Source organism: Vespa crabro, chromosome 2, assembly GCF_910589235.1.
Source record: "Vespa crabro chromosome 2, iyVesCrab1.2, whole genome shotgun sequence".
NCBI classification, from domain to species: Eukaryota; Metazoa; Arthropoda; class Insecta; order Hymenoptera; family Vespidae; genus Vespa; species Vespa crabro.
This window is the reverse complement of record NC_060956.1, coordinates 16,090,689-16,113,685: the sequence shown is the minus strand read 5'-3', so window position 1 is coordinate 16,113,685 and position 22,997 is coordinate 16,090,689. Positions and strand designations below refer to the sequence as shown.

At 29.3% G+C, this 22,997-nt stretch overlaps 4 protein-coding genes across 7 annotated transcripts in view; 2 read left to right on the top strand and 2 right to left on the bottom strand.

Moving 5' to 3' along the window:
• Positions 1 to 8,309, bottom strand: part of LOC124422339 (E3 ubiquitin-protein ligase TRIM9) — a 99,152-nt gene extending 90,843 nt beyond the window's left edge. For both annotated transcript variants that reach the window (XM_046958676.1, XM_046958677.1), the window contains exons 1-2: positions 7,112 to 8,309; positions 1,113 to 1,391 (exon numbers count right to left, since the gene is read on the bottom strand). In XM_046958676.1, the coding sequence (XP_046814632.1) occupies positions 1,113 to 1,391; positions 7,112 to 7,600 (768 nt within the window). In that variant the 5' untranslated portion in view covers positions 7,601 to 8,309. The remainder of the gene's footprint in view (positions 1 to 1,112; positions 1,392 to 7,111) is intronic.
• A 3,538-nt stretch (positions 8,310 to 11,847) lies between these two features.
• LOC124422340 (L-2-hydroxyglutarate dehydrogenase, mitochondrial) lies at positions 11,848 to 15,549 on the top strand. 3 transcript variants are annotated; one of them, XM_046958678.1, is made up of 8 exons: positions 11,848 to 11,993; positions 13,215 to 13,344; positions 13,520 to 13,721; positions 13,876 to 14,088; positions 14,212 to 14,403; positions 14,479 to 14,750; positions 14,832 to 15,011; positions 15,100 to 15,549. In XM_046958678.1, the coding sequence occupies exons 2-8, from the start codon at positions 13,256 to 13,258 to the stop codon at positions 15,293 to 15,295; spliced, it is 1,344 nt and encodes a 447-aa protein (XP_046814634.1). In that variant the 5' UTR covers positions 11,848 to 11,993; positions 13,215 to 13,255; the 3' UTR covers positions 15,296 to 15,549. The 3 variants fall into 3 exon arrangements, with proteins under 3 accessions (XP_046814634.1, XP_046814636.1, XP_046814635.1); XM_046958679.1 differs by lacking the exon at positions 11,848 to 11,993 and adding an exon at positions 12,744 to 12,764; XM_046958680.1 differs by lacking the exon at positions 13,215 to 13,344.
• Positions 15,550 to 15,915: 366 nt separating this feature from the next.
• On the bottom strand, positions 15,916 to 17,452 carry LOC124422341 (post-GPI attachment to proteins factor 2-like). Its single transcript, XM_046958681.1, has 4 exons — positions 16,964 to 17,452; positions 16,518 to 16,764; positions 16,218 to 16,433; positions 15,916 to 16,097 (listed from the first exon to the last, which is right to left on the bottom strand). Exons 1-4 carry the CDS (start codon positions 17,156 to 17,158, stop codon positions 15,970 to 15,972), a joined length of 786 nt encoding a protein of 261 aa, XP_046814637.1. The 5' UTR covers positions 17,159 to 17,452; the 3' UTR covers positions 15,916 to 15,969.
• A 538-nt stretch (positions 17,453 to 17,990) lies between these two features.
• LOC124422028 (WW domain-binding protein 4) overlaps positions 17,991 to 22,997 on the top strand; it is a 42,906-nt gene continuing 37,899 nt past the window's right edge. Inside the window, exon 1 of the mRNA XM_046957908.1 lies at positions 17,991 to 18,324. Within this exon, the coding sequence (XP_046813864.1) occupies positions 18,323 to 18,324 (2 nt within the window). The 5' untranslated portion in view covers positions 17,991 to 18,322. The remainder of the gene's footprint in view (positions 18,325 to 22,997) is intronic.

Below are 22,997 nucleotides of genomic sequence, written 5' to 3'. Positions count from 1 at the left end.
AGAAAAATTGACGATTGAACGAATGAGGCTATTTAATTACTTAATGAACAATATAATTGTCAAGAAATCAAACATGTAAAAGATTTCGCATGAAAGAAATATTTTATTTTTTTTTTTTTTTTTTAACAAATACGTAACATTATTACAGTTTATTTCAAAATAAACTGTATATAAACGGAATAATGAAAACAAAGATTAATTCGATTCCATCGTTTGATAACAAGGAAACATTTTCTAATCGAAAATAATCCCATTCGAACTATTTCCGGACGGATTATTTAACACGTCGGTATTTTAAAAATGTGGTCGTAATCTCTCAAAAACGAGCGAACCTTGTGTTCGTCAATGGGTCGTTACATTATATGATGCGTAAAATTCAATGGCAGGAGCGAGAGACGCTCACACGCTCGTAGAAAAATATTTCATACGGTGCACGTTTCCGCGGTAGCGAATATGCCGTGATATGTATGTCTCTGTATGAGCTTGGATTATTGGCTCGGTCCATTGTGGCGGCGCGTCATCGATTATCTTCGAATGTTGCTTGTTCGACGATGCAGATAAATTATCTCGAAAGTATTCGTATGAATACATGGTTATTTTCAAATTACATTCATTTCAAAATTGTATATAATAATAATAATTTTTTTCCACATAGATACAATTAAAATTCTATACGGGAAAAAACTCTTTAAATAAATAGAACATTTGTTTTAAATAAATAGAAAATTCTTCAAAGAAAATAAAATTGAAAATTTTAATATAAAACTTGTTATATTCGAGGGGAGAAAATTCATAAAAGCCAAATTATGTTATATTATTGCAGAACGTTCGTGAATAAACTGTAGTAAATATATACTAATAATAATATTTCATTTAATAAGTAATTCTAACTGGCTTTTATTAAGAAAATTATTCGCTCTTCGATAAAAAAACATTCATTAGAAATATACTACATTTTTCTGACGAAGTACGTACTTTACGAAAAATAATTTATGAAAAATGTTCATTTTCTACAAATTACGAACTGTAATGATTACACGAAGATCTAAAAAACGTATATCGTTTTCTTAGAAAGAAAGAAAATTTTAGATTTTAGATTCATATAAACTCACCTTTTGTGCTTTGCAGGCGGCTGCTAATGGCAGAACATCATGTGGATGAGCAGCGTGTCGATCTCGAAGGCAAAGCCCACAAATTGCGATTTTGCAGAGTGCACAATAGAGAGAAACGGCCTCGCCATTATGATCGTTGCAAACTGGAGTACCTTCAGATCCACGAGAACCTTTGCCACTGCTAGATTGCCAGCTGCCTCGCGGTGGTCCAAGATTGTGAGTCGCCAAGGGACCACGTTTTGGATGACAAGATTCTCTGCAGGCGTCGCAGTACAGTACCTATAAAAATTAAACATTTATAACAGCCTCCATTTCATTCAAAAATCTTAATTTCTTTACTTTTACTTATTTAAATCAAATTCTTCACATGATTTTGCATCTTAAAAGATTTTTTTATTTCAAACAAAACAAAAAAATCGTGATATAATTTGAAACTTCATGATCTAATCTTCATGAGATAATAGCTATAATAGAATTAAAGCTTTAATTAAAATCCTACAATTAAATATTTTATGCCATAGTTTATTATTAAACTTTTAAATTTTATATTTGTCATGATTTATTGTTAAAAGACACATATGTATCAAGTTATCTTCTTAATTTGATATAACGCAAAATATTGTAATAGAATGAAAGAGAGAGAGAGAGAGAAAGGGAGAGAGAGAGAGAGAGAGAGAGAGAGAGAGGGAGAGAGAGAGAGAGAGGGAGAGAGAGAGAGAGAGGGAGAGAAAGAGACGGAGAGAGAGAGAGAGAGAGAAATCTTCATATATATACTGTAGATGTGTTATTTTCCTAAGTCATTCAGGAAATACGAGCGACTCTTTTGAGGGCAACCATATTTAACAAAAAATATGAGCATGCAGAGTCATCGCGTTAAATCATAGGATTAATTTCTGTGCATTTCTATGACGGATGCACTTAGTAAACATGTTTGCGATGAAAGATATGATAGACGTAACCTAGTAAAAAAGAGAAATAAGGAAACAATGAAAATTACAATTTTTAATAACACATTTTATGTTCGGAAGAAAAATGTTAATCAATTTATCAATCTCAATATTCCAAATAAGTTACATAATCGATACAATTGAAGAAGAAAATTTCCATTCAGATAATATTTTCCATGAAAATTATATAAAATCAATCAAAATAATTCGTTTATTATATGTTGGTATAATAATTTTTCAATTCACAATTTATCTTAAATCATTGAATTACTTTAGAAGATAATAAACAAATAATAAACATAATGCTTTCGAAAAAAAACAAAATCGTAGAAAATATTTTATATTTTACGAGTAAACGTCGCAGTAGAACTCACAAAGCATTTAAATTGTCATAATTCCTTAGAAATCTTTTCTGTAAGGATGCAGGAATTGTCTTTCGGTTTGAAATATTCTGCCATTTAAAATATTCGTCTATACAAATTCATAGGAAAAATTTTCATTGAAAAGATTTTCACAATCAAGACATAATATTTGCAAAAAAAAAAGATCCAAGAAAACGTACTGCTTTGATAAATGTCGAACTTTTCATTTCGTTAAATTATATTAAAACAAAAAAAAAAACATTCATATAAAATAAATTTTCAATTAATTCGATAAATTAAAAAGACATTATTTTTTAATATAATTCATTGCAAATTAATCCACTTTGCTCATGAATTCCAATTGACATTAATTAATTGATATTAATTTGTCTTGCGAAGTAAAAAATCTTTGAAAACTTAATAAAAAAAAAAAAAAAAAAAAAAAAAAAAAAAAAAAAAAAAAGGAAAAGGAAAAGAAAAAGAAAAAGAATCATTATTTCTTCGAATGATCCAAGGTTTGTAACGAAACACGAACGTTCGTGAATTTAAACGAAGCCTCACTTGGCAAGTTAAATAGTTACTCGGTACAATTCCATATTCCGAGCGTTGAGAAGATGACCGCGATACGAGGGACATGAATCTTAACGAGAAAAAGAGAGAAAAAAAAGGAAAAAAAAAAGAGTATAAGACGTTGTTACCCCTTTTATTATTCCTCCGCTTCAACTATACTTCTCTCTCACTTGTAAGGAGTTACGAAGTAAGTCTTCGTAGGAAGAAACGAAAGGGGAATAAGGATGAGATAGGCTCCTCTGTCTCTGTATGTGTGTCTGTATATCTAAGGAAAAAGAAAGTAAACGAAAAATATACGTCTTACGTTGCAAGTGCCAGACTCTTGTAATAACTTTTTCCTCTCTTTAATCCTACGGTCACTTCCCCCAAACGAAAATAAGAAGAGATTGGGAAGAAAATAATGAGATGAAAACCTTCTCTTTAGCAACACCTGCGCTTCTTTAAGATTATGCATCAAAAATGTTCTTATCTTATCTTATCTATGTAAATATTTTATTTAGCGATTGATTTTTATGAAGATTTATCATCGAAAATAATTACATAAAATAATATCAACAAAATATCTTACAAGAACGTATTCACGAGACATAAAGAATATAAACAAATATCTCTTCTTCATCATTTATAAAATGAAATATGAAATGCGTCAAATACAGTCGATCTTTTTTAATGAAGATTTATACGATTATAAACGTTTACATAATATAACGTGATATACCTTTACAAAATCATTTTTAAAGAGAAAAATACAATATAAACGAATATTATTCTACCATTATTTCGAAAAATTAAATATGACATACGTCAGATATGTTATTATTTTAAACGAAGTTGATCTAGGTTGATCTCTAATATTTCTAATCTCTAAACATGAAAATTACAGGTTAAGCCAAGTTAGAGAGCTTCGTCTAAAGTTATAAAAGTAAGACAATGAGTAAAGTGGGATAGTTGCACACATCAGAGTCTCGATAAACTAACCTACATCATAGCCATGATAACTTTGGTTCGCATATTACGTATAACATGGTTTGTTACTTCTATTTTAGTTCGAAATGGACGGGAATAGAGGTACAAAGGGTTAAGAGGAGCTGTATGTAAACTGCAAACTAAATATTCGATTAGGTATACTAACATGTACACATACATATAATAAATTTATTAACCTTCTATAATGCCATGTAATTTCGAAATCATACACTCATATATCTTATATCAAATCTTATTTCATTTTTTTTAAATATTATTTCATTTTAACGCTTACAAAATAAATTGTTAGCTAATATTTGTTAAATATTACATTATATCATAAGTTTTGTATAAAAAAAAAATCATCTTTTTATATATAGAAAAAGAAAATTGGTTTATAAAAGATTAAAGTATTGTCGGATGTATACATACAGACGCGAGGGCACACGCGCGCACACACATAACATACACAAAGACAATACACATATACGACACGATTAGCTACACGTTTATTCGATCGTGCAACGAAAAAAGGAAAAGTTTTCCTTCGTATTCTTCGGAAAATACAGCGTAAAGTCGTTGAAAAGAACGACAAGTACTCGTCGCGCTTTTCATCGGATTCTAACGCGATTTCGTTCTCGGCTTTATTGCGATCCGTTGCTTTTCTCTCCTTCTTTCTCGTTCTCACTTGAGTTTAGCACAAGATCGCGAACTTCTATTTACGAACCCTCTTACGAGTATTTACGAACGGTAGAAAAATCTTTCGAAACTGCGCTGATCGATCGGGCAAGTTTGTATTGAAAAGTTCGACGAATCGATTCATTTTGCTTCGACGAAATCTTACAAAATATTAGAAGAACTTGATAATTATTTATCAATTATAAAAATAAAATTTATCCTCTATAAATAACAGACAATAATATCTGTAAAAATTAATAAATAATTAAAAAACGATCGAATCTTTTTTTTTATAATTGATAAAACATGAAAAAATTTATTATCATGAAGTTTTATGATAAAACATTGTCATTACTAATTGACGACGATATTAATATAAAGTTATTTTAATACAAAACCTATATAAGTCGTCCAATAGATAAACAAAAAAAAATCATCTATTTCCTTATTATACAATTGATAAAATATAAGAAATCAATTATAACGAAACTTTACGATAAAACTTTATCATTCCTAACAATAAATAATATAAAAAAATACAATATTTACTTAATTAAATTTAAACATACATAAACATATTCATCAATATAGAAACTATACTATGGTATATTCGTTCATTAGATAAATAATATCTGTATGAGAATAAATAAAAGAAATAATTTAGAAAGACGATTGATAAATGAACCGAGATCGATCCGATATCAAAAGATTTTCCCTCAGTTTTGGATTTCTCACGGTTAGGAGGTTGCTCTCTAAATTTCGCCAGACATCGTGAGATCAAGAGTCGATCGTGACTACCCGCGAGATCTATTTTTTGCTTTATCATCTAACTCGCCTCCTTTTGCACTCTCTCTCTCTCTCTCTGTTTATCTCTCTATCTCTCTCAACCTTACTCTTCTTCCACAACGATGACTTTAAACGATGCCGACGTTTCGTCGAAGAACGCCAAACATCAAACGTATCGAAATGAAAAAAACATAAACAAATATACAATATATATATATATATATATATATATATATATATATCACATTTATGTGCTATTTCATTTACTTGATCTATCACCTCGGTAAACGTGTCATCTTCGATTAATTCGAGCGAACGTTCTAATTATATTCCTATTTATATTCAATTGATAAGAGAATAAAAGAAAGATAGAAAAAAAAAAGAGCGAAGGAGATCACGGCTCAAGTGCAATGCAAATAAATCAAGTACCTACTGCACTTTTCCGAGAATTCACAAGTAATAATCTATCGAAACATTTTTCGATTATTCTTGCCTGTGAGTTTGTTTCTGATAAGAAACATAAAAGATAATTCTGACCTATAAAGATTAAGAATACACGTTTTATATGATTGAGATTTGATTACGTCTCTATTAACTTGAATTAAAAACAAATATATTTGATAATGATAAAATTTCATTTTCCTCGAAAAACACGAAGACTTGAAGGAATCGATTTACGTCAAAACTTTTTGATCGATGTCCAAACTTTAAACTTGTCTATCAATCTATCTATCTAAAATTCAAACTTCCGACTTGTGTTAGACATTTAAACGAGATCAAAATATATGTTAATGCTGAAAAATAAATGGAGAGAGTTCTTCTTAGAATCGTAAAAGAAATAATAACATAACAATGAATAATATACTTTAAATTTGCGATTGAATAGAAGGTTGTCCTTGTTTTGAACGACTTTATTATAGCAATCGGTACACGATCTAGGACACGAGAATGTACCATAAATATAATGGTAAACGATTAATGCTTATTATACAAGCGTAGCTTTGAAATTGACTGTTGTTTTAACGTCAAGGACATTTCTATCGTAATTTCCAAACGTCATTCAAACGATTACATTATTATTGTTCTAGATATCCATGAGTAAGAAAACGTTTCAAAATCGTTTGAAAAAAAAAAAATAGATAAAAAATAAAATCGATTAAATAGAATCTTATGTAATAAATGATAAAACAAACAACAAGTTTTTAATATAATTTTCTCATTTCTATTAAGTTATTAAAAAGAAATGCAAGGTACGATTACCCTAATCCATAAATCGATGCAAATCTTGATTAATACAATTTATAATGAATATATACATATACATATATATATATACATATACATATATATATATATATATATATATATATATATATATATATATAAATCCATAGATCAAATCTAATTCGTACAATAGTCAGCATTTAATCGAGCTAATCAAAGCAATCAAGAAAACTAGTTAAATCTCTACAACTTGAAATATATAGTATTATAGTATACTATGCTTATATTATATTTATAGTATATTAAATATAACTATATTTGGCAAATATTAACATTTCGATATTATAACGATTTGACGGAAAAATGAAATAAAATAACATGATGGAAGATAAATAGATCACAGACAAATAATACAACATTTAGACAGAGAAGAGATTAATCGATCGGAAAAAAAAGAAGAAATCACCTCGCATTGCTCGCAAGCGACGGTAGCTTCACGGGGTTCGCCCTCGCACATCTGGCATTGCATTCTTGCGTTCCTCGATTCTTGATACTTTTCAACGATACGTTGCATAGCCCTATACTTGGGCAAATTATGAGCACCACCCTCGTCGAAGTAGACCGTTTTACGACATACAGGACAAGATAGACAAAGGGTTCCTCCGGATGGTGGGAAACCACCGTTCCCGGGTGTACCAACGTAACTTCCAGGTCGTGAACTAGTCGAAGTACTACCGCAGACGACGCCCGAATCCGTTTCCGAGAGTATTGACAATTTGTCGGCTTCTTGATCGGAGCAAGGAGCATTTGAGGAGTCTGTTGTCGATTCGGGTGGTGAGTCGGGTGGTGCTTGAAGATTAACAGCGCACGAGAGACACAGAGCGTGCCAACAGGGCAACAAAACTGGCTCCGTGAATAGTTCTTTGCAACAAGGACATCTCAATTCGTCCTCCATTTTCTTCCTTTTGTTTCTTTTCTTTTTCCTCCTTTCAACGAAAGTTGTTTAAATTTTTTGATTTTTCAATATTATTTTCGAACAATCAAATGTTACCTTATTACAGGTAGCCGTTATAGAATCGATTTAATAGACGAGTTCAAAATATAAATTTCAAGGACAAAGAGGAAAGATTTTTTTTTTAGTTTGTTTTCTTTTTCTTTTCTCTGTTTTTTTTTTTGATCTTCTCTTTTATGAGCGGCGCGCCGCTCGGCTATACGCGGAAACGCGCGTCCGTTCGCGTCATCGTATCGTTACGACGACGCACTCACACGGCACTCAAATCTCCACGACGAGTTCCACGGATCGCCGTAGGAAAGGTCGAAGGTGACGGTATAGCGCATCAGACTATGGGTTTACTTTCCTTCTTACTCTTTGAGAGTTCACTCGCGATCTGTGCGCGCGCGAATAAAAGGAATATTAAAGAGAACAAAATTCTATTTGGCTTGTTTTGGCAAAAAAAATAGTATTTCGAAGGATTACTTCGATTTTTATTTTACGGTTGTTCTTTTTCTCTTTCTCTCCTCTCTCTCTCTCTCTCTCTCTCTCTCTCTCTCTCTTTCTCTCTCTTTCTCTCCCACTCCCTCTTTTTCTGTCTTTATCACGAAGACAAGTGAATGAGTGAGATAAAAATATTCTACACGAAAAAACCGTCTTGCCTGGACGCCGGCGGCGGGTTGACTGACTCCGTACACGGAGTCAAAGAACCGACGCGCAGCCGCGTCCGCGCACGACGCGCATCTCAGTACCGTAGTTGATCTATTTAGTACCCCACTCTCTTTTCTTTTTCTTTGTCCTTTTTTTTCGATTTTTCTTTACTCATGAAATTATATATTGTTCTTCAATTTTTTTTTTTTTTGGTATATTATATTTACAATAATCAAAGTTTAAACGGTTTATTTTCTTAATTCATAATTTGTAATACAAAGTTACTAGTTACGATTGAATTGGTTATTTTTTAAATTCTTTATGTGGACTTCATAAGAATGAATCAGTAATGTTCATTTATAAAATTAGGTATATATATATATATATATATATATATATAATTTATTTATATATTATTTCCTGTATTCTAATTATTAGTATTGGAAGACTCATATTTTTTAAAAACTAAAATCAATTTCTATGTCATTAAAATAACTTTTCTTAAATATATCGAACTGTCATTTTGGTATTGATAGAATGTGTTCAGGCTTCTCTTCTATTAATTCATGAGATAAAATAATAATAATTGCTGAAAAAGACGGAGGAAAAGAAGAGAAAAAACGAACAAAGATAAAAAAAATGTTACTAATGGATATCGCGAAATGCATCGCGTAATGGCGGGGTTTTTCGTTCGATAAATTGAAAATTCTCGATCAGAGAGACATTGCTTTTAAGTATATTCCCTATGCTCAATGATACGATCAACAATAGAATTGTTCGCTACGTTCATCCTATACCATCGGCTATACCGAGTTGAACGAACAAGCCGTTACTTCAGGATCTTCCACGCGTAAAATCCAGACTTTCTGTCAACGACAAAGTATTTTGTCGTAATGTATGCTATCATAATTTATTTTATAAATCATATTTTTTCTTTAAAAACTCATACATATTTAATTTTTACAAATAAAAATAAAATACTCTTCTGCTTGAACGACAAATTTACGTTCAATTTTATAGTATTCTTTCCTCTTCTTTTTCTTCTTCTTCTTCTTCTTCTTCTTCTTCTTCTTCTTCTTCTTCTTATTATTATTATTATTATTATTATTATTATTATTATTATTATTATTATTATTATTATTATTATTATTATTATTCATTATGATATATATGATATCTTAAAAATAAATTATATTAACTCGATGGCTTCTCCGTCGATGACCTATTTTCTAAAAAGTAAAATTGAAAGAAAAAAAAGAAAAAAAAAAGAAATTAAAAAGAAAAAAGAGATAAGGAACATATTCGATCGAGTAATAAATGATAAAAATAGAGTTTCATTTGAGATACAGGAGAAAAAGGTGCAAGATGAAAATGAAAGAGGGGAAAGAAAGAGGACAATGGCTAGGAACGGAGGGTCGAGAAGAAGAGGGTAGGAAAACTCGTACAGGGGTTCGAATTCCGACGCATTCTGGCTAGGTGGGTTTCGTCTACGTTTCACGAATAAAACGAGCGAATGAGCAGATAGAAAAGAAAGAGAGAGAGAGAGAGAAAGAAAGAGAGAGAGAGAGAGAGAGAGAGAGAAAGAGAGAGAAAGGGAGAGAGAAAGGGAGAGAGAGAGAATAGAAGAGAGAAGTAGGTTCTTCTGGACGTCCAAATTTCAAATGCAGAACTTTCCACATATACATACCTATGCACATACGTTTTCAGGTTTAATCGATCTGTAAGACTCGTCTTCGAAATGTCATACGAACTATTACAGAGTAGTAACGTTAACTGAACTTTCTCGACTAATATGAACGCTTCGTTGAATAAAGATAGAAGGCCAAAAGACGAGAGCTACTAGTCAGAATCATTTTATCAAAGAAATGTCAGTTTGCTTGAAGCAATCATACATGTGTATAAACTAATTTATGTTATTTACGGTGAATGTAAATTTCAAATTTATATATATAAAATGTTCTATATATATATATATATATATATATATATATATATATATATATATATATATATATATATATATATATATATACCATATACATACTATACATTTTATGTACATTCCATACAATTCTTATATATACTTTATACGTATCTTATAAATCCTATATACATTTTATATATCTATGAAATATCTATATATTAAAATTGAATTTGATATAAGTGCAGAACTACATAAACGAAAAGAATATGTGTAGCTTGAATTAAACGAATGTGAAAGAGTATCTTAAAACGTTTCAAAATTATCCTTTTTGATAGTTATGTACTCGTTCATATATAAAATATATATATATATATATTACCGAGAGAATATACATTGTTCCGTATTTATTGCAAAGAGACTATCATGAACCATCCAAGAACACCATTCTTATTCGAAACGATCGTAAACACCGTATGGTCCGAACGACCAACGTCCGAAGATAATACTTTTGAAAATAATGACGTGAGTCGCCTTCGGGATCGCAATAACGTGCTTCTGCGCATTAGTTCCAAATTCTTCGACAATAAGCGAAATATATTGCGTTTTGTTTTCGATAATATATCGAGATCAATGCAAGTTTAGAAATAACTGATCCATAAAATTCGAATAATCATTATTATAAATGATGTGATTGTCGATCATTATATAACATATTACTCTTTCATTTTAATTTATGATTTTCCGATGTAATTTCACATATTTCTTGAGATGAAAGTTTTAAATTATTATAAACGAGGCTTATTGTTATTCAACTCATGACAAATTTTTTTATATTTTAATTTACGATTTTTTAATGTAATTTAACACGTTCTTTCGTACCTTTGAAATGAAAATTTTTAACTATTATGAACGATAATTATTACTCACCTTGCGACAAATTATTCTATATTTTTATTTATGTATTTTCGATGTAACATCGCATATCTCTTTATACTTTTGAGGTGAAAGTTTTTAATTATTATAAACGACGCTTATTAATTATCTTATGACAAATTACTTTATATTTTCATTTATAAATTTTCTACGTAATTTCATATGTCTTTATATATTCAGAATGAAAGTCCGTAATTGAATTGTAATATATAGTTTGATTAATACTATTAAGTTGATTCATAAATGTCATAATAAATGTTATAAGTAAAAATTTTATTAGAATGAAACGGCAATTATTTATGAATCAATGCACGTTATAAATTAAGAATTAAATAATATTTGTAGTTTATCCTATCAACAATTTCGAAAACAATATCTAAGTAATTTCAAGCGCGAGACGTATTTGTAAAAATCTCCCACAAATTTCAAATTATTGATATTTTTAGTTTATTTTGTATATTAATATTCATATTGACAGAGTTTTTATTCGTTCGATGAAATTTTCTAGAAAATTATTTAATAATTATTTAATAAACAAGTAAAAGCGTAGCTTGAAATTGATGGAGGCGCCACGTGCTTGACTAGAACGAGCTAAGCTTCTTTATCAATCGAACGACGTTGAGAATGAAACGCATGAATTGAAAGAAAGATAGAGCTCTTTTCCATCCGAATTAATCGAAAAAAAATTACTCGGCAGTCTTCTTCGCTCAGGCGACGAGCAAGAAGGTTTTTTTATGCGCGTGCGTACGTCATCATTAAATTGAGTCACTTTAGCATAAGAATCCTTAAGGGCAATATGAAATTTTGACGTTAATATTTAAGGGGAAAAAAAAAATACATTTTTTAACGGTTGGTATTAATTAATTTTCAAATAAAATTTAGCATCTATATTCTATCTTTATTTTAACGATTCATTTCTTTCTCTCTCTCTCTCTTTAATTAACTCACCTACTTCCATCTCTTTCTCTCTCTCTCTCTCTCTCTCTCTCTCTCTCTCTTTCTCTCTCTCTCTCTCTTTCACAAAATCTTCAGAGTTCTTCAAGAAACTTCAGATTTCCATTTCTCGAACATATGTATATTTATGACTATGAAAAATAGAAATGAAATTTAATGTGTAATCTCTAAAAAGAAAGCAATTAATAGTGATACACATATATATTAATAGTGAGCAAATTTAATGAGGACAACTAATTATATATATATATATATACATTATTTGATTAGTTAATTACATTAATTGCAAAGTTTGAAAAATATGAACGACGTATGCTCAATACGCGTGACTGTCATTGATTTTTTTATAATCGAGAAGTAAGTCGTAAACACGTATTTTATGAGAAACGGAAATAGAGTTTTGTCTTCTTCATGACGATGGCTTCTTTACAAATCGAGTCATGTGTATAAATGAAATTGGTTTCGTGATTCATTGAGGAAACTAAAATCAAATATGATTCTTATCGTTATGTAACCGTATCCACGTGTTAAAAGTGATGGCGTAGAAAAGTAAAACAAAGAAAAAAAAAGTAAACATGTTCTATCTCGAATGGATTAATTATCTGTGTTATAAATCACCGAGATAATTCGAATAGATCAATATCGAAATTGTTATTTTGTAAATAGGTATTTGATAGGAAATTGTAAAATATCAACAACCTCAAAGGAATCATAATCGTTTCTTTCATTGATTCTTTTGATTCTTTGAACTTGAAATAAATAATCCGTTTAATTAAACTTTCTCTTTTTCATAAATTACGATTCGAAAGTTACGATTACATTGAATCTATTCAAGAATTGTTTATCTTATAAATTGCTTCAATTCGATCGAGATAATTAAATATTATGTTTTCTTATCGAAGAATCGTTATAAATGAAATTAAATAAGAAAATATTGCGAGAATGATAATATAAATAAATTTATAGTCATAGAACAACTGAACAATGATTAGAAACGACGATAGAATTAATGCTCGTTATTAAAAAAAAAAAAAAAAAAAAAAAGAAAAATTCTTTTCCGGATGATCGTGATGTGCTTACATATTTGATCGAGATGTTCGTACATATTTTTTTCAGAAACGTTATAACATCAAATTTGTAAAAAGAAAGAGACCAGAATGACGGGAAACATTTTAAGTTTATTGATAAGACCAACGATATCGTCGAATTTAAATTGTCTGATACGTCGTTATACGTGCATGTCAAGGTTAGTCTTAAACTTGATCTCTCCCCTTCATCCCTTTTCTCTCTATCTCTTTCTCTCTCTCTTTCTCTCTTTCTCTCCTTTTAAGAAGTTTTCATTTTTACTTTAATAAATATTATAATTTGAAAAAATAAATAAATTAAAATAAAATTAATTAATGAATTATTATATTTCTTAGCAATGATATTTGCAACATATACGATCTCGTTGTCGTTGGTGGTGGAATCGTGGGATGTGCTACGGCGCGTGAAATGTTAATAAGACATCCTAATTTGAAAATAATTATCGTAGAAAAAGAAAATGCATTAGCGAAACATCAAACAGGCCACAATAGTGGCGTAATTCACTGTGGCGTTTATTATATGCCTGGTAGTATAAAGGTAATATAGAAAAAAAAATGATACTTTTACCGAAATAAATTTGATCTATTATAACTTATAATTACTTTTTATATCAATCCTAATCTCGATCGATTCCAAATGATTGAGCAACACTCTCTTAAGAAATGTTTGATCTGGTAGCCAATGATTGCAGGCGAAGCTGTGTGTCGAAGGTTTAAAACTGACATATGACTATTTATGCAAGAACGATATACCTCATAAAAAGATAGGTAAATTGATAGTAGCTCAGAATCACCAACAGGTTGATTTGATAAATGCTCTTTTCGAACGAGGATTGAAAAATAATGTACCTGATCTTCAATTAGTCGATAAAGAGTGCATCTCAAATTACGAACCAAAATGTAAGGTAAATACTATTATTATTAAATACAGTATTATTATAAAATTGAGTATTTGTTAAGACAAGGAATGTAACGATATATGAAAATTTCCCAATATCGATAAAGGCAAAACAGATTTTTATTTTCAGGGTGAAAAGGCCATTTGGTCGCCATGGACGGGAATTGTAGATTGGGCTGAGGTTTGTAATCATTTTGCCAAAGATTTTCAAAAATTGGGCGGTGAAATATTGCTTAATTATGAAGTTGAAGGATTCGCAGAAATGGTGGAATCGCAAATAAGAGAACAACTTGCACCTATAATCGTTCAGTCTAAAAATAAGGTGCACTTATTTCTCTTTTAATGTAATAAAAGTTTTATAAATTCTTACTGATGATCATTCTGTAATTTATTTCAGTTTATTTTAACAAAATATGTATTAACATGCGCTGGTCTACATTCGGATCGTTTAGCCGTCATGACAGGATGCGATCAAAATCCACGGATAGTTCCCTTCCGAGGCGAATACCTTCTTCTAAATAAAGATAAAACACATTTATGTACAACGAACATATATCCGGTACCTAATCCGGAATTACCGTTCTTGGGCGTACACTTTACGCCTAGAATAAATGGCGAAATGTGGCTAGGCCCGAATGCAATTTTGGCGCTATCTAGAGAAGGTTACAAGTAAGGATCAGCAGGAAAGTTCATTGAAAAATTGTAAGAGTGAAAGATGCTCATCAAAGTCCTGTTATTTTGTGCATTTAGATGGAATAATATCAACATAAGAGATTGCATAGAAATGGCCAAATTTCCTGGATTGTATAAGCTCTGCTTCAGGTACTTTGTACCTGGAGTTACAGAAATAATTAAATCAATTTTCTATCCATTGGCAGTAAAGGATCTTCAAAAATTTATACCAGAAATTTCGTATAAAGATGTAAAGAGGTATATATGGTTATATACGTGTACCTTACATCTTTTTATTTTCAATTTTAATTCTTCTAATATTTTAAATAACTTCATTGTATTTCAGAGGACCAGCTGGTGTCAGGGCACAAGCATTAGACCGTGATGGTAGACTGGTAGACGACTTTGTTTTTGACAATGGAAATGGGAATATTGGAAACAGAGTTCTTCATTGTCGTAATGCTCCTTCACCTGCTGCAACGAGTAGCATGGCCATAGCAAAACACATTGTTGATAAAATGGAAAATAATTTCAAGTTTTAATATTCTGTGATATGATTGAAGGATCTAATGAAATTTCTCAGCAATGAGAAAAGTTCCACTTTCTTGTACACAGTAATTATACTTCATAATAGAATCTGTTACTGTCCAAAATATATATCATAAGATTATAATATATTTTCCTATGCTGTTTCTATATATTAGTTAGTACTTGATATCTCGTAGCAATCACATAATGCATTGCATGTGTTTATAAAACAATTTATTAAAAAGAAATAAAAACGAAATGAAATTTTTATATTCTTGTATTAAAATTTTTGTATAACAGCAATTGATGATAAATATCTATCTACATTCTACCTATTTTCTTGTATATGTATACATACATATATATATATATATATATATATATATATATATATATATATATATACATATGTATATACGTATATATAAATACCCTTCTCTAAAAATTTATAATAAATCAGCATATTTTGATATCACACATATGATGTATACTTTCCACAAGTATCTACCATTTTGATTGAATCACATGATTGATACCATGGCTAATATAATAAACATATTAACCACTATCAGGTACATATGATTAAAAGATTATTAAAATCAAATTAAAAAATATGAATATGTTAAATAAAATATTTCAAATATCTAAAATGTAATTATAAATGTGTATTCCAAAATAATTTGATAATTTAAATCAATCTAATACCATTCCCTGATATCAAAACTCTAGATGTTGCAAAGTCCCATGCAGCTGTCGAATGAAACATCATATTTGAGAGAACAACACCGTATTCACTCAAAGCGAACATCGAATATACTGAAATCATAAAAAAACTATTAATTTTCCCTTCTACATTTAGAATTAAAAGTATTCTAGCTACTAAGTATATATTTTATTATATTAAAAAATTTATTATTTTATAATTCTTCTACTCACCTAATGGTTCGCAATATTTATTATGCCTATAAAAAAAATAACATGCTAATAATATGGACAACACATTTGACATCATTGCCCTCCATTTCCATCTTATAGATGCAGTTTCATAAAAATCTCTGGTTACGTTACAACAATTCTTCATAACAAAGTATGATAATGGCATATGAATAGAAGACATTAATAAAAATGTTATAAAAGATAATTTGTGAAATGCTAAAAAAAATTAACAATCATTATTATCACTATTCTGAGCAAATGTAAATAAATGTATAAATGTATGTACGTCCCAGTACATACCATAGTTTGAGTCTGAAGTCCAGAAGCTTAGAGTTATTAGAGATATATTTTCGACAATATATGTAGATAAGACAATATTACTGATATATCGTGCCCATTTATATACATGTTCTTTATAATAACGATAATACATAATTAAAACTAACATTCTAGTTACACTTTGTATAGCAATCGCCAATTTCCAAACATCTCTTTGAGGTCTGTAATGGCCGATCGTTGCAGAAACTGATGGAAGAAAATTGTAGACCTATAAAGAAGAGCTTGGAGAGTTTAACTATAAATGTATTATTTCAATCTAATTCATATATATATATATATATATATATATATATATATATATATATATCTAATGAAATAAATAATATATTTTAAAATAATAACATTAATTCAAATTGTTCTACTTTTTAATTAGTCTCTGTAAATATTTCATTAATTAGATATTTTACCTTACAGTGGGTTGCAGTGGCATGTTCAAAATTATAAAGTACAGACCAAATAATACAGAAAATAAATGCAAACAATGGTATAGATACAGTAACCCAAGCTAGTCTCGAAAATGAAATAATCGCTCGAACTTTCAACATGTCTTCTTCAGTGAGGGGAATGTAATCTGACCCCAGTCTCAATTTATTCATCGTCATAGAGTTCCCAGTTGATCTTTTTTACGTCACAGAAATAGCGTCAAATAAGATTATGCTGCCAAATGCTTTCTCAATTCTTAATACCCTACCACTATCGCAAGAACATTTCGTCAGTTGATAACACCTGTTGGGGCGATAAAATATCATGACCGATAACGAAAACATTTATATATATATATTTTGTAATCGAAATTAATCTAGAAATATAATATTGCTTCGCCAAATCAAAAATCATAATAAAATTAATACATAAGCGCAGCCATATTGAAAATCAAACGTCTTTACCAACATTAAACAAATAATCATGAACTAGAGAAATAGTATTAGAATTCTTGAGTGAAAAACAAAATTACGATTGTTATGCACGCTATCTATCAGAAATAAACAAATTATACTCTCTTGATTATTGCTTACATAATATTTAAATGACTTTAAACAAAATATTTTTAAAATTAAATCTAAGATCATGTTTTTCTCTTAAAATCCTAGCGACGTTAATTGTAAATATATATTAATATATAAATATATGTATATATACGTAACTAAATATGTACTTGTCCAGATAAATTCTTATCAGTCTTTTTATCGTATTTAAAATATAACCAAAAAAAAAATGTAAATTTTATTTATTCATGAATTGTTAGAAAAAAAAAATCCCAATTTTTATGAAAACATGAACGAAAATGAATTTTGGTGATAAGAAAACTAAATGGAACTAAATATCATCAAATAATGTTCCTATATGCATGTTTCTCCAAGGATAAAATATAACAACATATTTTTTGACATGCCTAAGAGATGGCTCTGCTTTAATCCAGTGAGGATCAATTGATCGTACTGTGTACTTCGTGATATGTATTACAATTATTTTGTTTGTGTATTGTAATTTTATTACAAGAAAGAATAATTGATGTAATTTGTGAATAGAAATTTTAAATGATCCTTTATATCGTATAACGATAATATTCGTTGAATTCATTGATATAAAGAAAGCGTTTCGTTATTCTAATTGCATTTAATAAGTTTGAGGTTAAAGATACTAGTGATATTAAATAAGTTATGTGTTTTCTCTTAAATACTATTAAAGAACGAATATAAACCCTGTCAGCCTTATTTAGCAATTGGTAGAAGTAGCATTGAAGTTTCCTTACCAAACAACGAAACATGTAAGTCTATTAATATTATATATTTTTTACAATATATAGTTCGTTCCAAAATGTTTAGATCATATTTCAACTTAATCTTAATAATTATTGATACAATATGTTAACCTAGAATCTTGTCAAAACATTTGTCATAGATCGATTATTGAATAATTTATTACTTTTATATTAATAATAGCTTTATATGATAGACATAAACTTAGTACTATTATTGTACTAGTATTAATAGATTTATTGATTTAAAGAATATTTATAGAATATTTATTGAATATTTATTGTGGATCTAAAGAATATTTTTTTATTACTAATATATATTGAAACTTGTTTCTAAATTTGTGATTAAAAATATTATACAAGTATAGTATAGAAAAGAGTTATATGAATAAGAATATAAGTCCTGATTATATATTTACTTATAGATTTGTAAGAAGTTGAAAGCAAATGAAAAGATAGAAAAAGTATCCCTTTAAAACTTTAAGCAAAATTTGCGCATCTTTTCTCATTTTTAACATGATGCGAAACGATAAAATGTTATTTAAAAATGTCATTTTATTATCAAATTTCATTAAAACGTTACAAATGTATCCTAGTAAACCGTTATTCCTGAAAGTACTTTTTAATTAACTTCATTATGGTAGCTCCATTAAAACGGGGCTAGTCATTAGTCAGATCGTTCATTGCGAAACGAAATCTTTCCCTTAATTTTCTTAATGCTTGCATCGAACATTAATTACTGTAGTCAAAAAAGTAATGTCTATGATAATGTGATAAGAATATGTTTAATATTAATAAGAAAAATAATAATATTAATTATATTTTTAATAATTTTTTTCTTAATTTCTTTTTTCTTTTTTTATTAATTTTTGAAATCAAACTTGGCGATATGCTTTCCCACCTACCTCCCCCCCTCCCCCGTCATTTTATTAATCATTCGGGTTTTCAATACTTGTCAAAAAGTAAATTAGATTCGTTAACAAACATTTAAAAAATGAATTTCGTTATTCATGCTTAAAAATGTTGCTCATTCACTAACACACATAGAAGTCATCATTTACGGACAATTCATCCTACGGCTCGTCGAGACGCTAGTATTTCTTGTTAACAAGACTCTTTGTTTCGAGTCCACTCATCGATCAGGCTGTTCTGAATTTCGGAATTTAGTCGTGCCGATTAATTTTCCCGCAGGGCAAACTGCCGTCCCTTGACAACTGGATGGCACCGTTCCATCTGTCCTACCATTGTCTAGCACACATTTTATATTTATTTTACAAATCTTTTCTTAACACCATTAGAACGGTACATCAATGAATATATTTACATATTTAATGTATTTGGTAAATAATCGTATTTAAATGTTTAATTTATGACATCAAAAACAAAAACAATTAAATATATAAAAAAAAAAGATTAATACAAATGATACACTGAAAGAAGAACTAACACAACACTCAAATAAAACTGAATATATATTGAAAAAAAAGAGGCAAAAAGAAAAAAAAACGTTATTTTACGAGTCCGCCGAAGTTCGATTAATTAATTATAAATATTTGACTTGTTATGATGTAAAATGAAAAATATCTGTTATAGAAAAACTAATTGTATATTTTTTCTTTTTTTGTTTTTTTTTTCGAACAGAATAAAACGTTAACAAAACTGACATTAACAATTTTATTATAAAATAATTGTTCTCTTTTCGAGATACGACGATGTATTTAAATTCAAGTACATATTTTTAACACACGAAAAATCGAATTTAAACATTGATACGATAAAACCAATGGTAACAAACACAGTTGAACAAAATCAATTAAAAAATTTATTACACGCTGGTTGAATTCTGTCTCGTACTTTTCCACTCGCGTTTAAATCCCTGCTTCGATTTCGCGAGCAGGATCGTATTCATCTTTAATCCTACTTTAATCCGTTTCCTGGATGCGGAACGGCTGCGTTTTCATTACCGTGTATACATTCATTCTTATTTATTTTTTGTAGAAGCTTACATATCGTATTTTCTTGATATTGCTTTGATTTTTTTTTTTTTAACTTATGAAAAATATAATAATGTTAGAAACATTAATAGTAGATAGATCTGAGAAAAAAATTTTATAATGGCTTTCTTTTTTCATTTGATCAAATCCGGGCCGTTTGGCGATCGACATTTGCGAATTATTGACGAATTTCTCATCTTTTTTTCGTGTATTACGTGTATATTTTGTTCTTCGTAAATATGTGATGTGTGTGTGTGTGTGTATATATATTTGTGGATGCGAGGGTTTACACTTATCAACAAAAGCAACGACATATATTGGCCAAGTGCTAAAAGGAGTCTTTACTTCGTATTTGCCCTCTTCGTCTTCATGGATAACGTCATGGCTTTAAAGCTTGGCCAGTTTCATGCGAGGACTTAGACGCAATGCGTCGGGACACTTTGCCAGAAAGACTGCAGTATAGTTGTGTTATAACAAAGGACAAAGATAGATAGATAGATAAATAGATAGAAATAATGGGAGAGAGAGAGAGAGAGAGAGAGAGAGAGAGAGAGAGAGAGAGAGAGAGAGAGAGAGAGAGAGAAGGAAACTAGAATCCTTATCTTTTCTTCTGTATTTCCTTGTATCTTTGTATCTCTGTTTTTATCTCTCTGTCTCTGTCTGTCTGTCTCTCTTTCTCTCTATTACTCTCTGTTTATCTCTTCGTTTGGATCGTTCAAAGAACTCCTTTTGCAGACTCAGTCTCGTGGATGCGGAGAAATGCGGCCTTTTTGACTGACGCGCACCGCACTGCTGCTTTTGGCAGAGTGGTTACGTCACGAATTAGTCGAAGCACTTTCCTCGTGCTTCTTTTTATTTTTTCTATTTCTTTTTTATTTCTTTTTCATTTTTATATGTATTTGTTTGTATTCAATCGTCTTATAGATTTAGGTTGCAATAAAACGAAAGAAACGATGAACAACAATAATATATTTGCTTTTTGTTCATTTTCAAATGCAATCTTGAATTAACTTTTTTTCTTTTTAATGATTTTCTTTTCTTTTTTCTTTTCTTACCTTTATTTGATGAAAGATCAATCGTTTGTTAAATTTATCATAGGTTTATTTTTGGAACAAAAATTGTGAACTCATAGAGAGTAAGAAGAACTTCTATTTTCCGATTATGCAAAGTTTCCTTGGTGGCAAAGACTTTGGCGAGAGTACCTTCGACGCAATCGGTAAACGCAGTCCGGTGCCAGCACTTTCAAGGTTTTCTCGACACAATGCCTTCTTGTTCATTATCACTTTGATACAATCTTAGAGATGCACTTCGTTAAAATGCGAAAATTGTCAAGTTCCATCAAGAAGCAATTGATTTTCAATTGATCAGATTATACGGTCCATCTTAAATGACTTTAAAAAAAAAATTTCTCTTTGAATTTTCTTTAGAAATAAAAATAAAAATTATTTTTCAAACGATCCGGTGTTGTACAAATACTGTACAAATTATTTGAAGTAAATGTAAAACAAATTAAAAGAAAAGAGAAAAGATTAATATAAAAGGTGAAAAAATTGATACAAAATAAAAATAAATATACATATGTACATCGATAAAAATAACGTGAATAAAAGTATTTTTACAAGTCTAATCGTTTAAGAATGATAATTAAAACTAAAAAAATAAATAAATAAATAAATATAGAAAAACATGTTAATTTATCATAAAGGTTCGATTTTCTATGACATATAAACCATAAACGATATAATAAAAAACCTGAGACAAAGTAAAAGTATAAATTAAAATAAAAGAATATTTTTATACGAGTTCGGCCATTTATAAAAATGATCTAACAGAAAATATATTAATTAATTAATTAATTAATTAATTAACGTTCAAAAACATTTCAATTCGCTATGATATATTTTGGTTCGTCAAGAAAATACTACAGATGCAGATATTCGATGCTATCTAAGCAAAACGTCGTCGCTATTTCGGAAGCTAACTACGAATGTCGGAGAAGAAGAGAGAAGAAGAAATGACGGTAGCAAACCCAATGGGAAATGATTCGTTGGTCCAGCGAACATGTTCAGAGACGTGGAACGCCAGTAGAGAAATGTTTACGTCTTCTTCGCAAGGAAAGGCCCGTTGTACGAGTTGAATCTTTCGAACTTGTTATTCCACGCTTTAAACGAGCGACTGTTCCCTCGAAAATGAAGCATCGAGACGCGAAAGACGTATGTACGCTTCACTGTATTTTGAAGATGCTGACGAAATGCAAGCCGTTCTAACGGAAGTGCATGAAAAAGTCTACGAATTAAAAACAAAAAACATTTTGATTTTGACTCATTCATATATAAACGATATAGGTTTAGCACACATATTGACAAAATTTAAATGATTCTAATCGAATTATATGGAAAAACACAAGAAATATTTTTATCTAATAGAAATGAATGTATAATTATCTAATATTGTTGTATAAAACATAAATGTCTTATTGAAAGATTTAAATGATTCTAATCGAATTTTTACAGAATAACAAACAAATGATATTATTTTAATAAAAATGAATATACAATTATCTAATATTCGTGTACAAAACATAGATGTTTTATTGATAGATTTAAATGATTCTAATCGAATTTTTATAGAAGAATAAAGAAATGATTTTATCTAATAAACATGAATCTGCAATTATCTAATAATCGT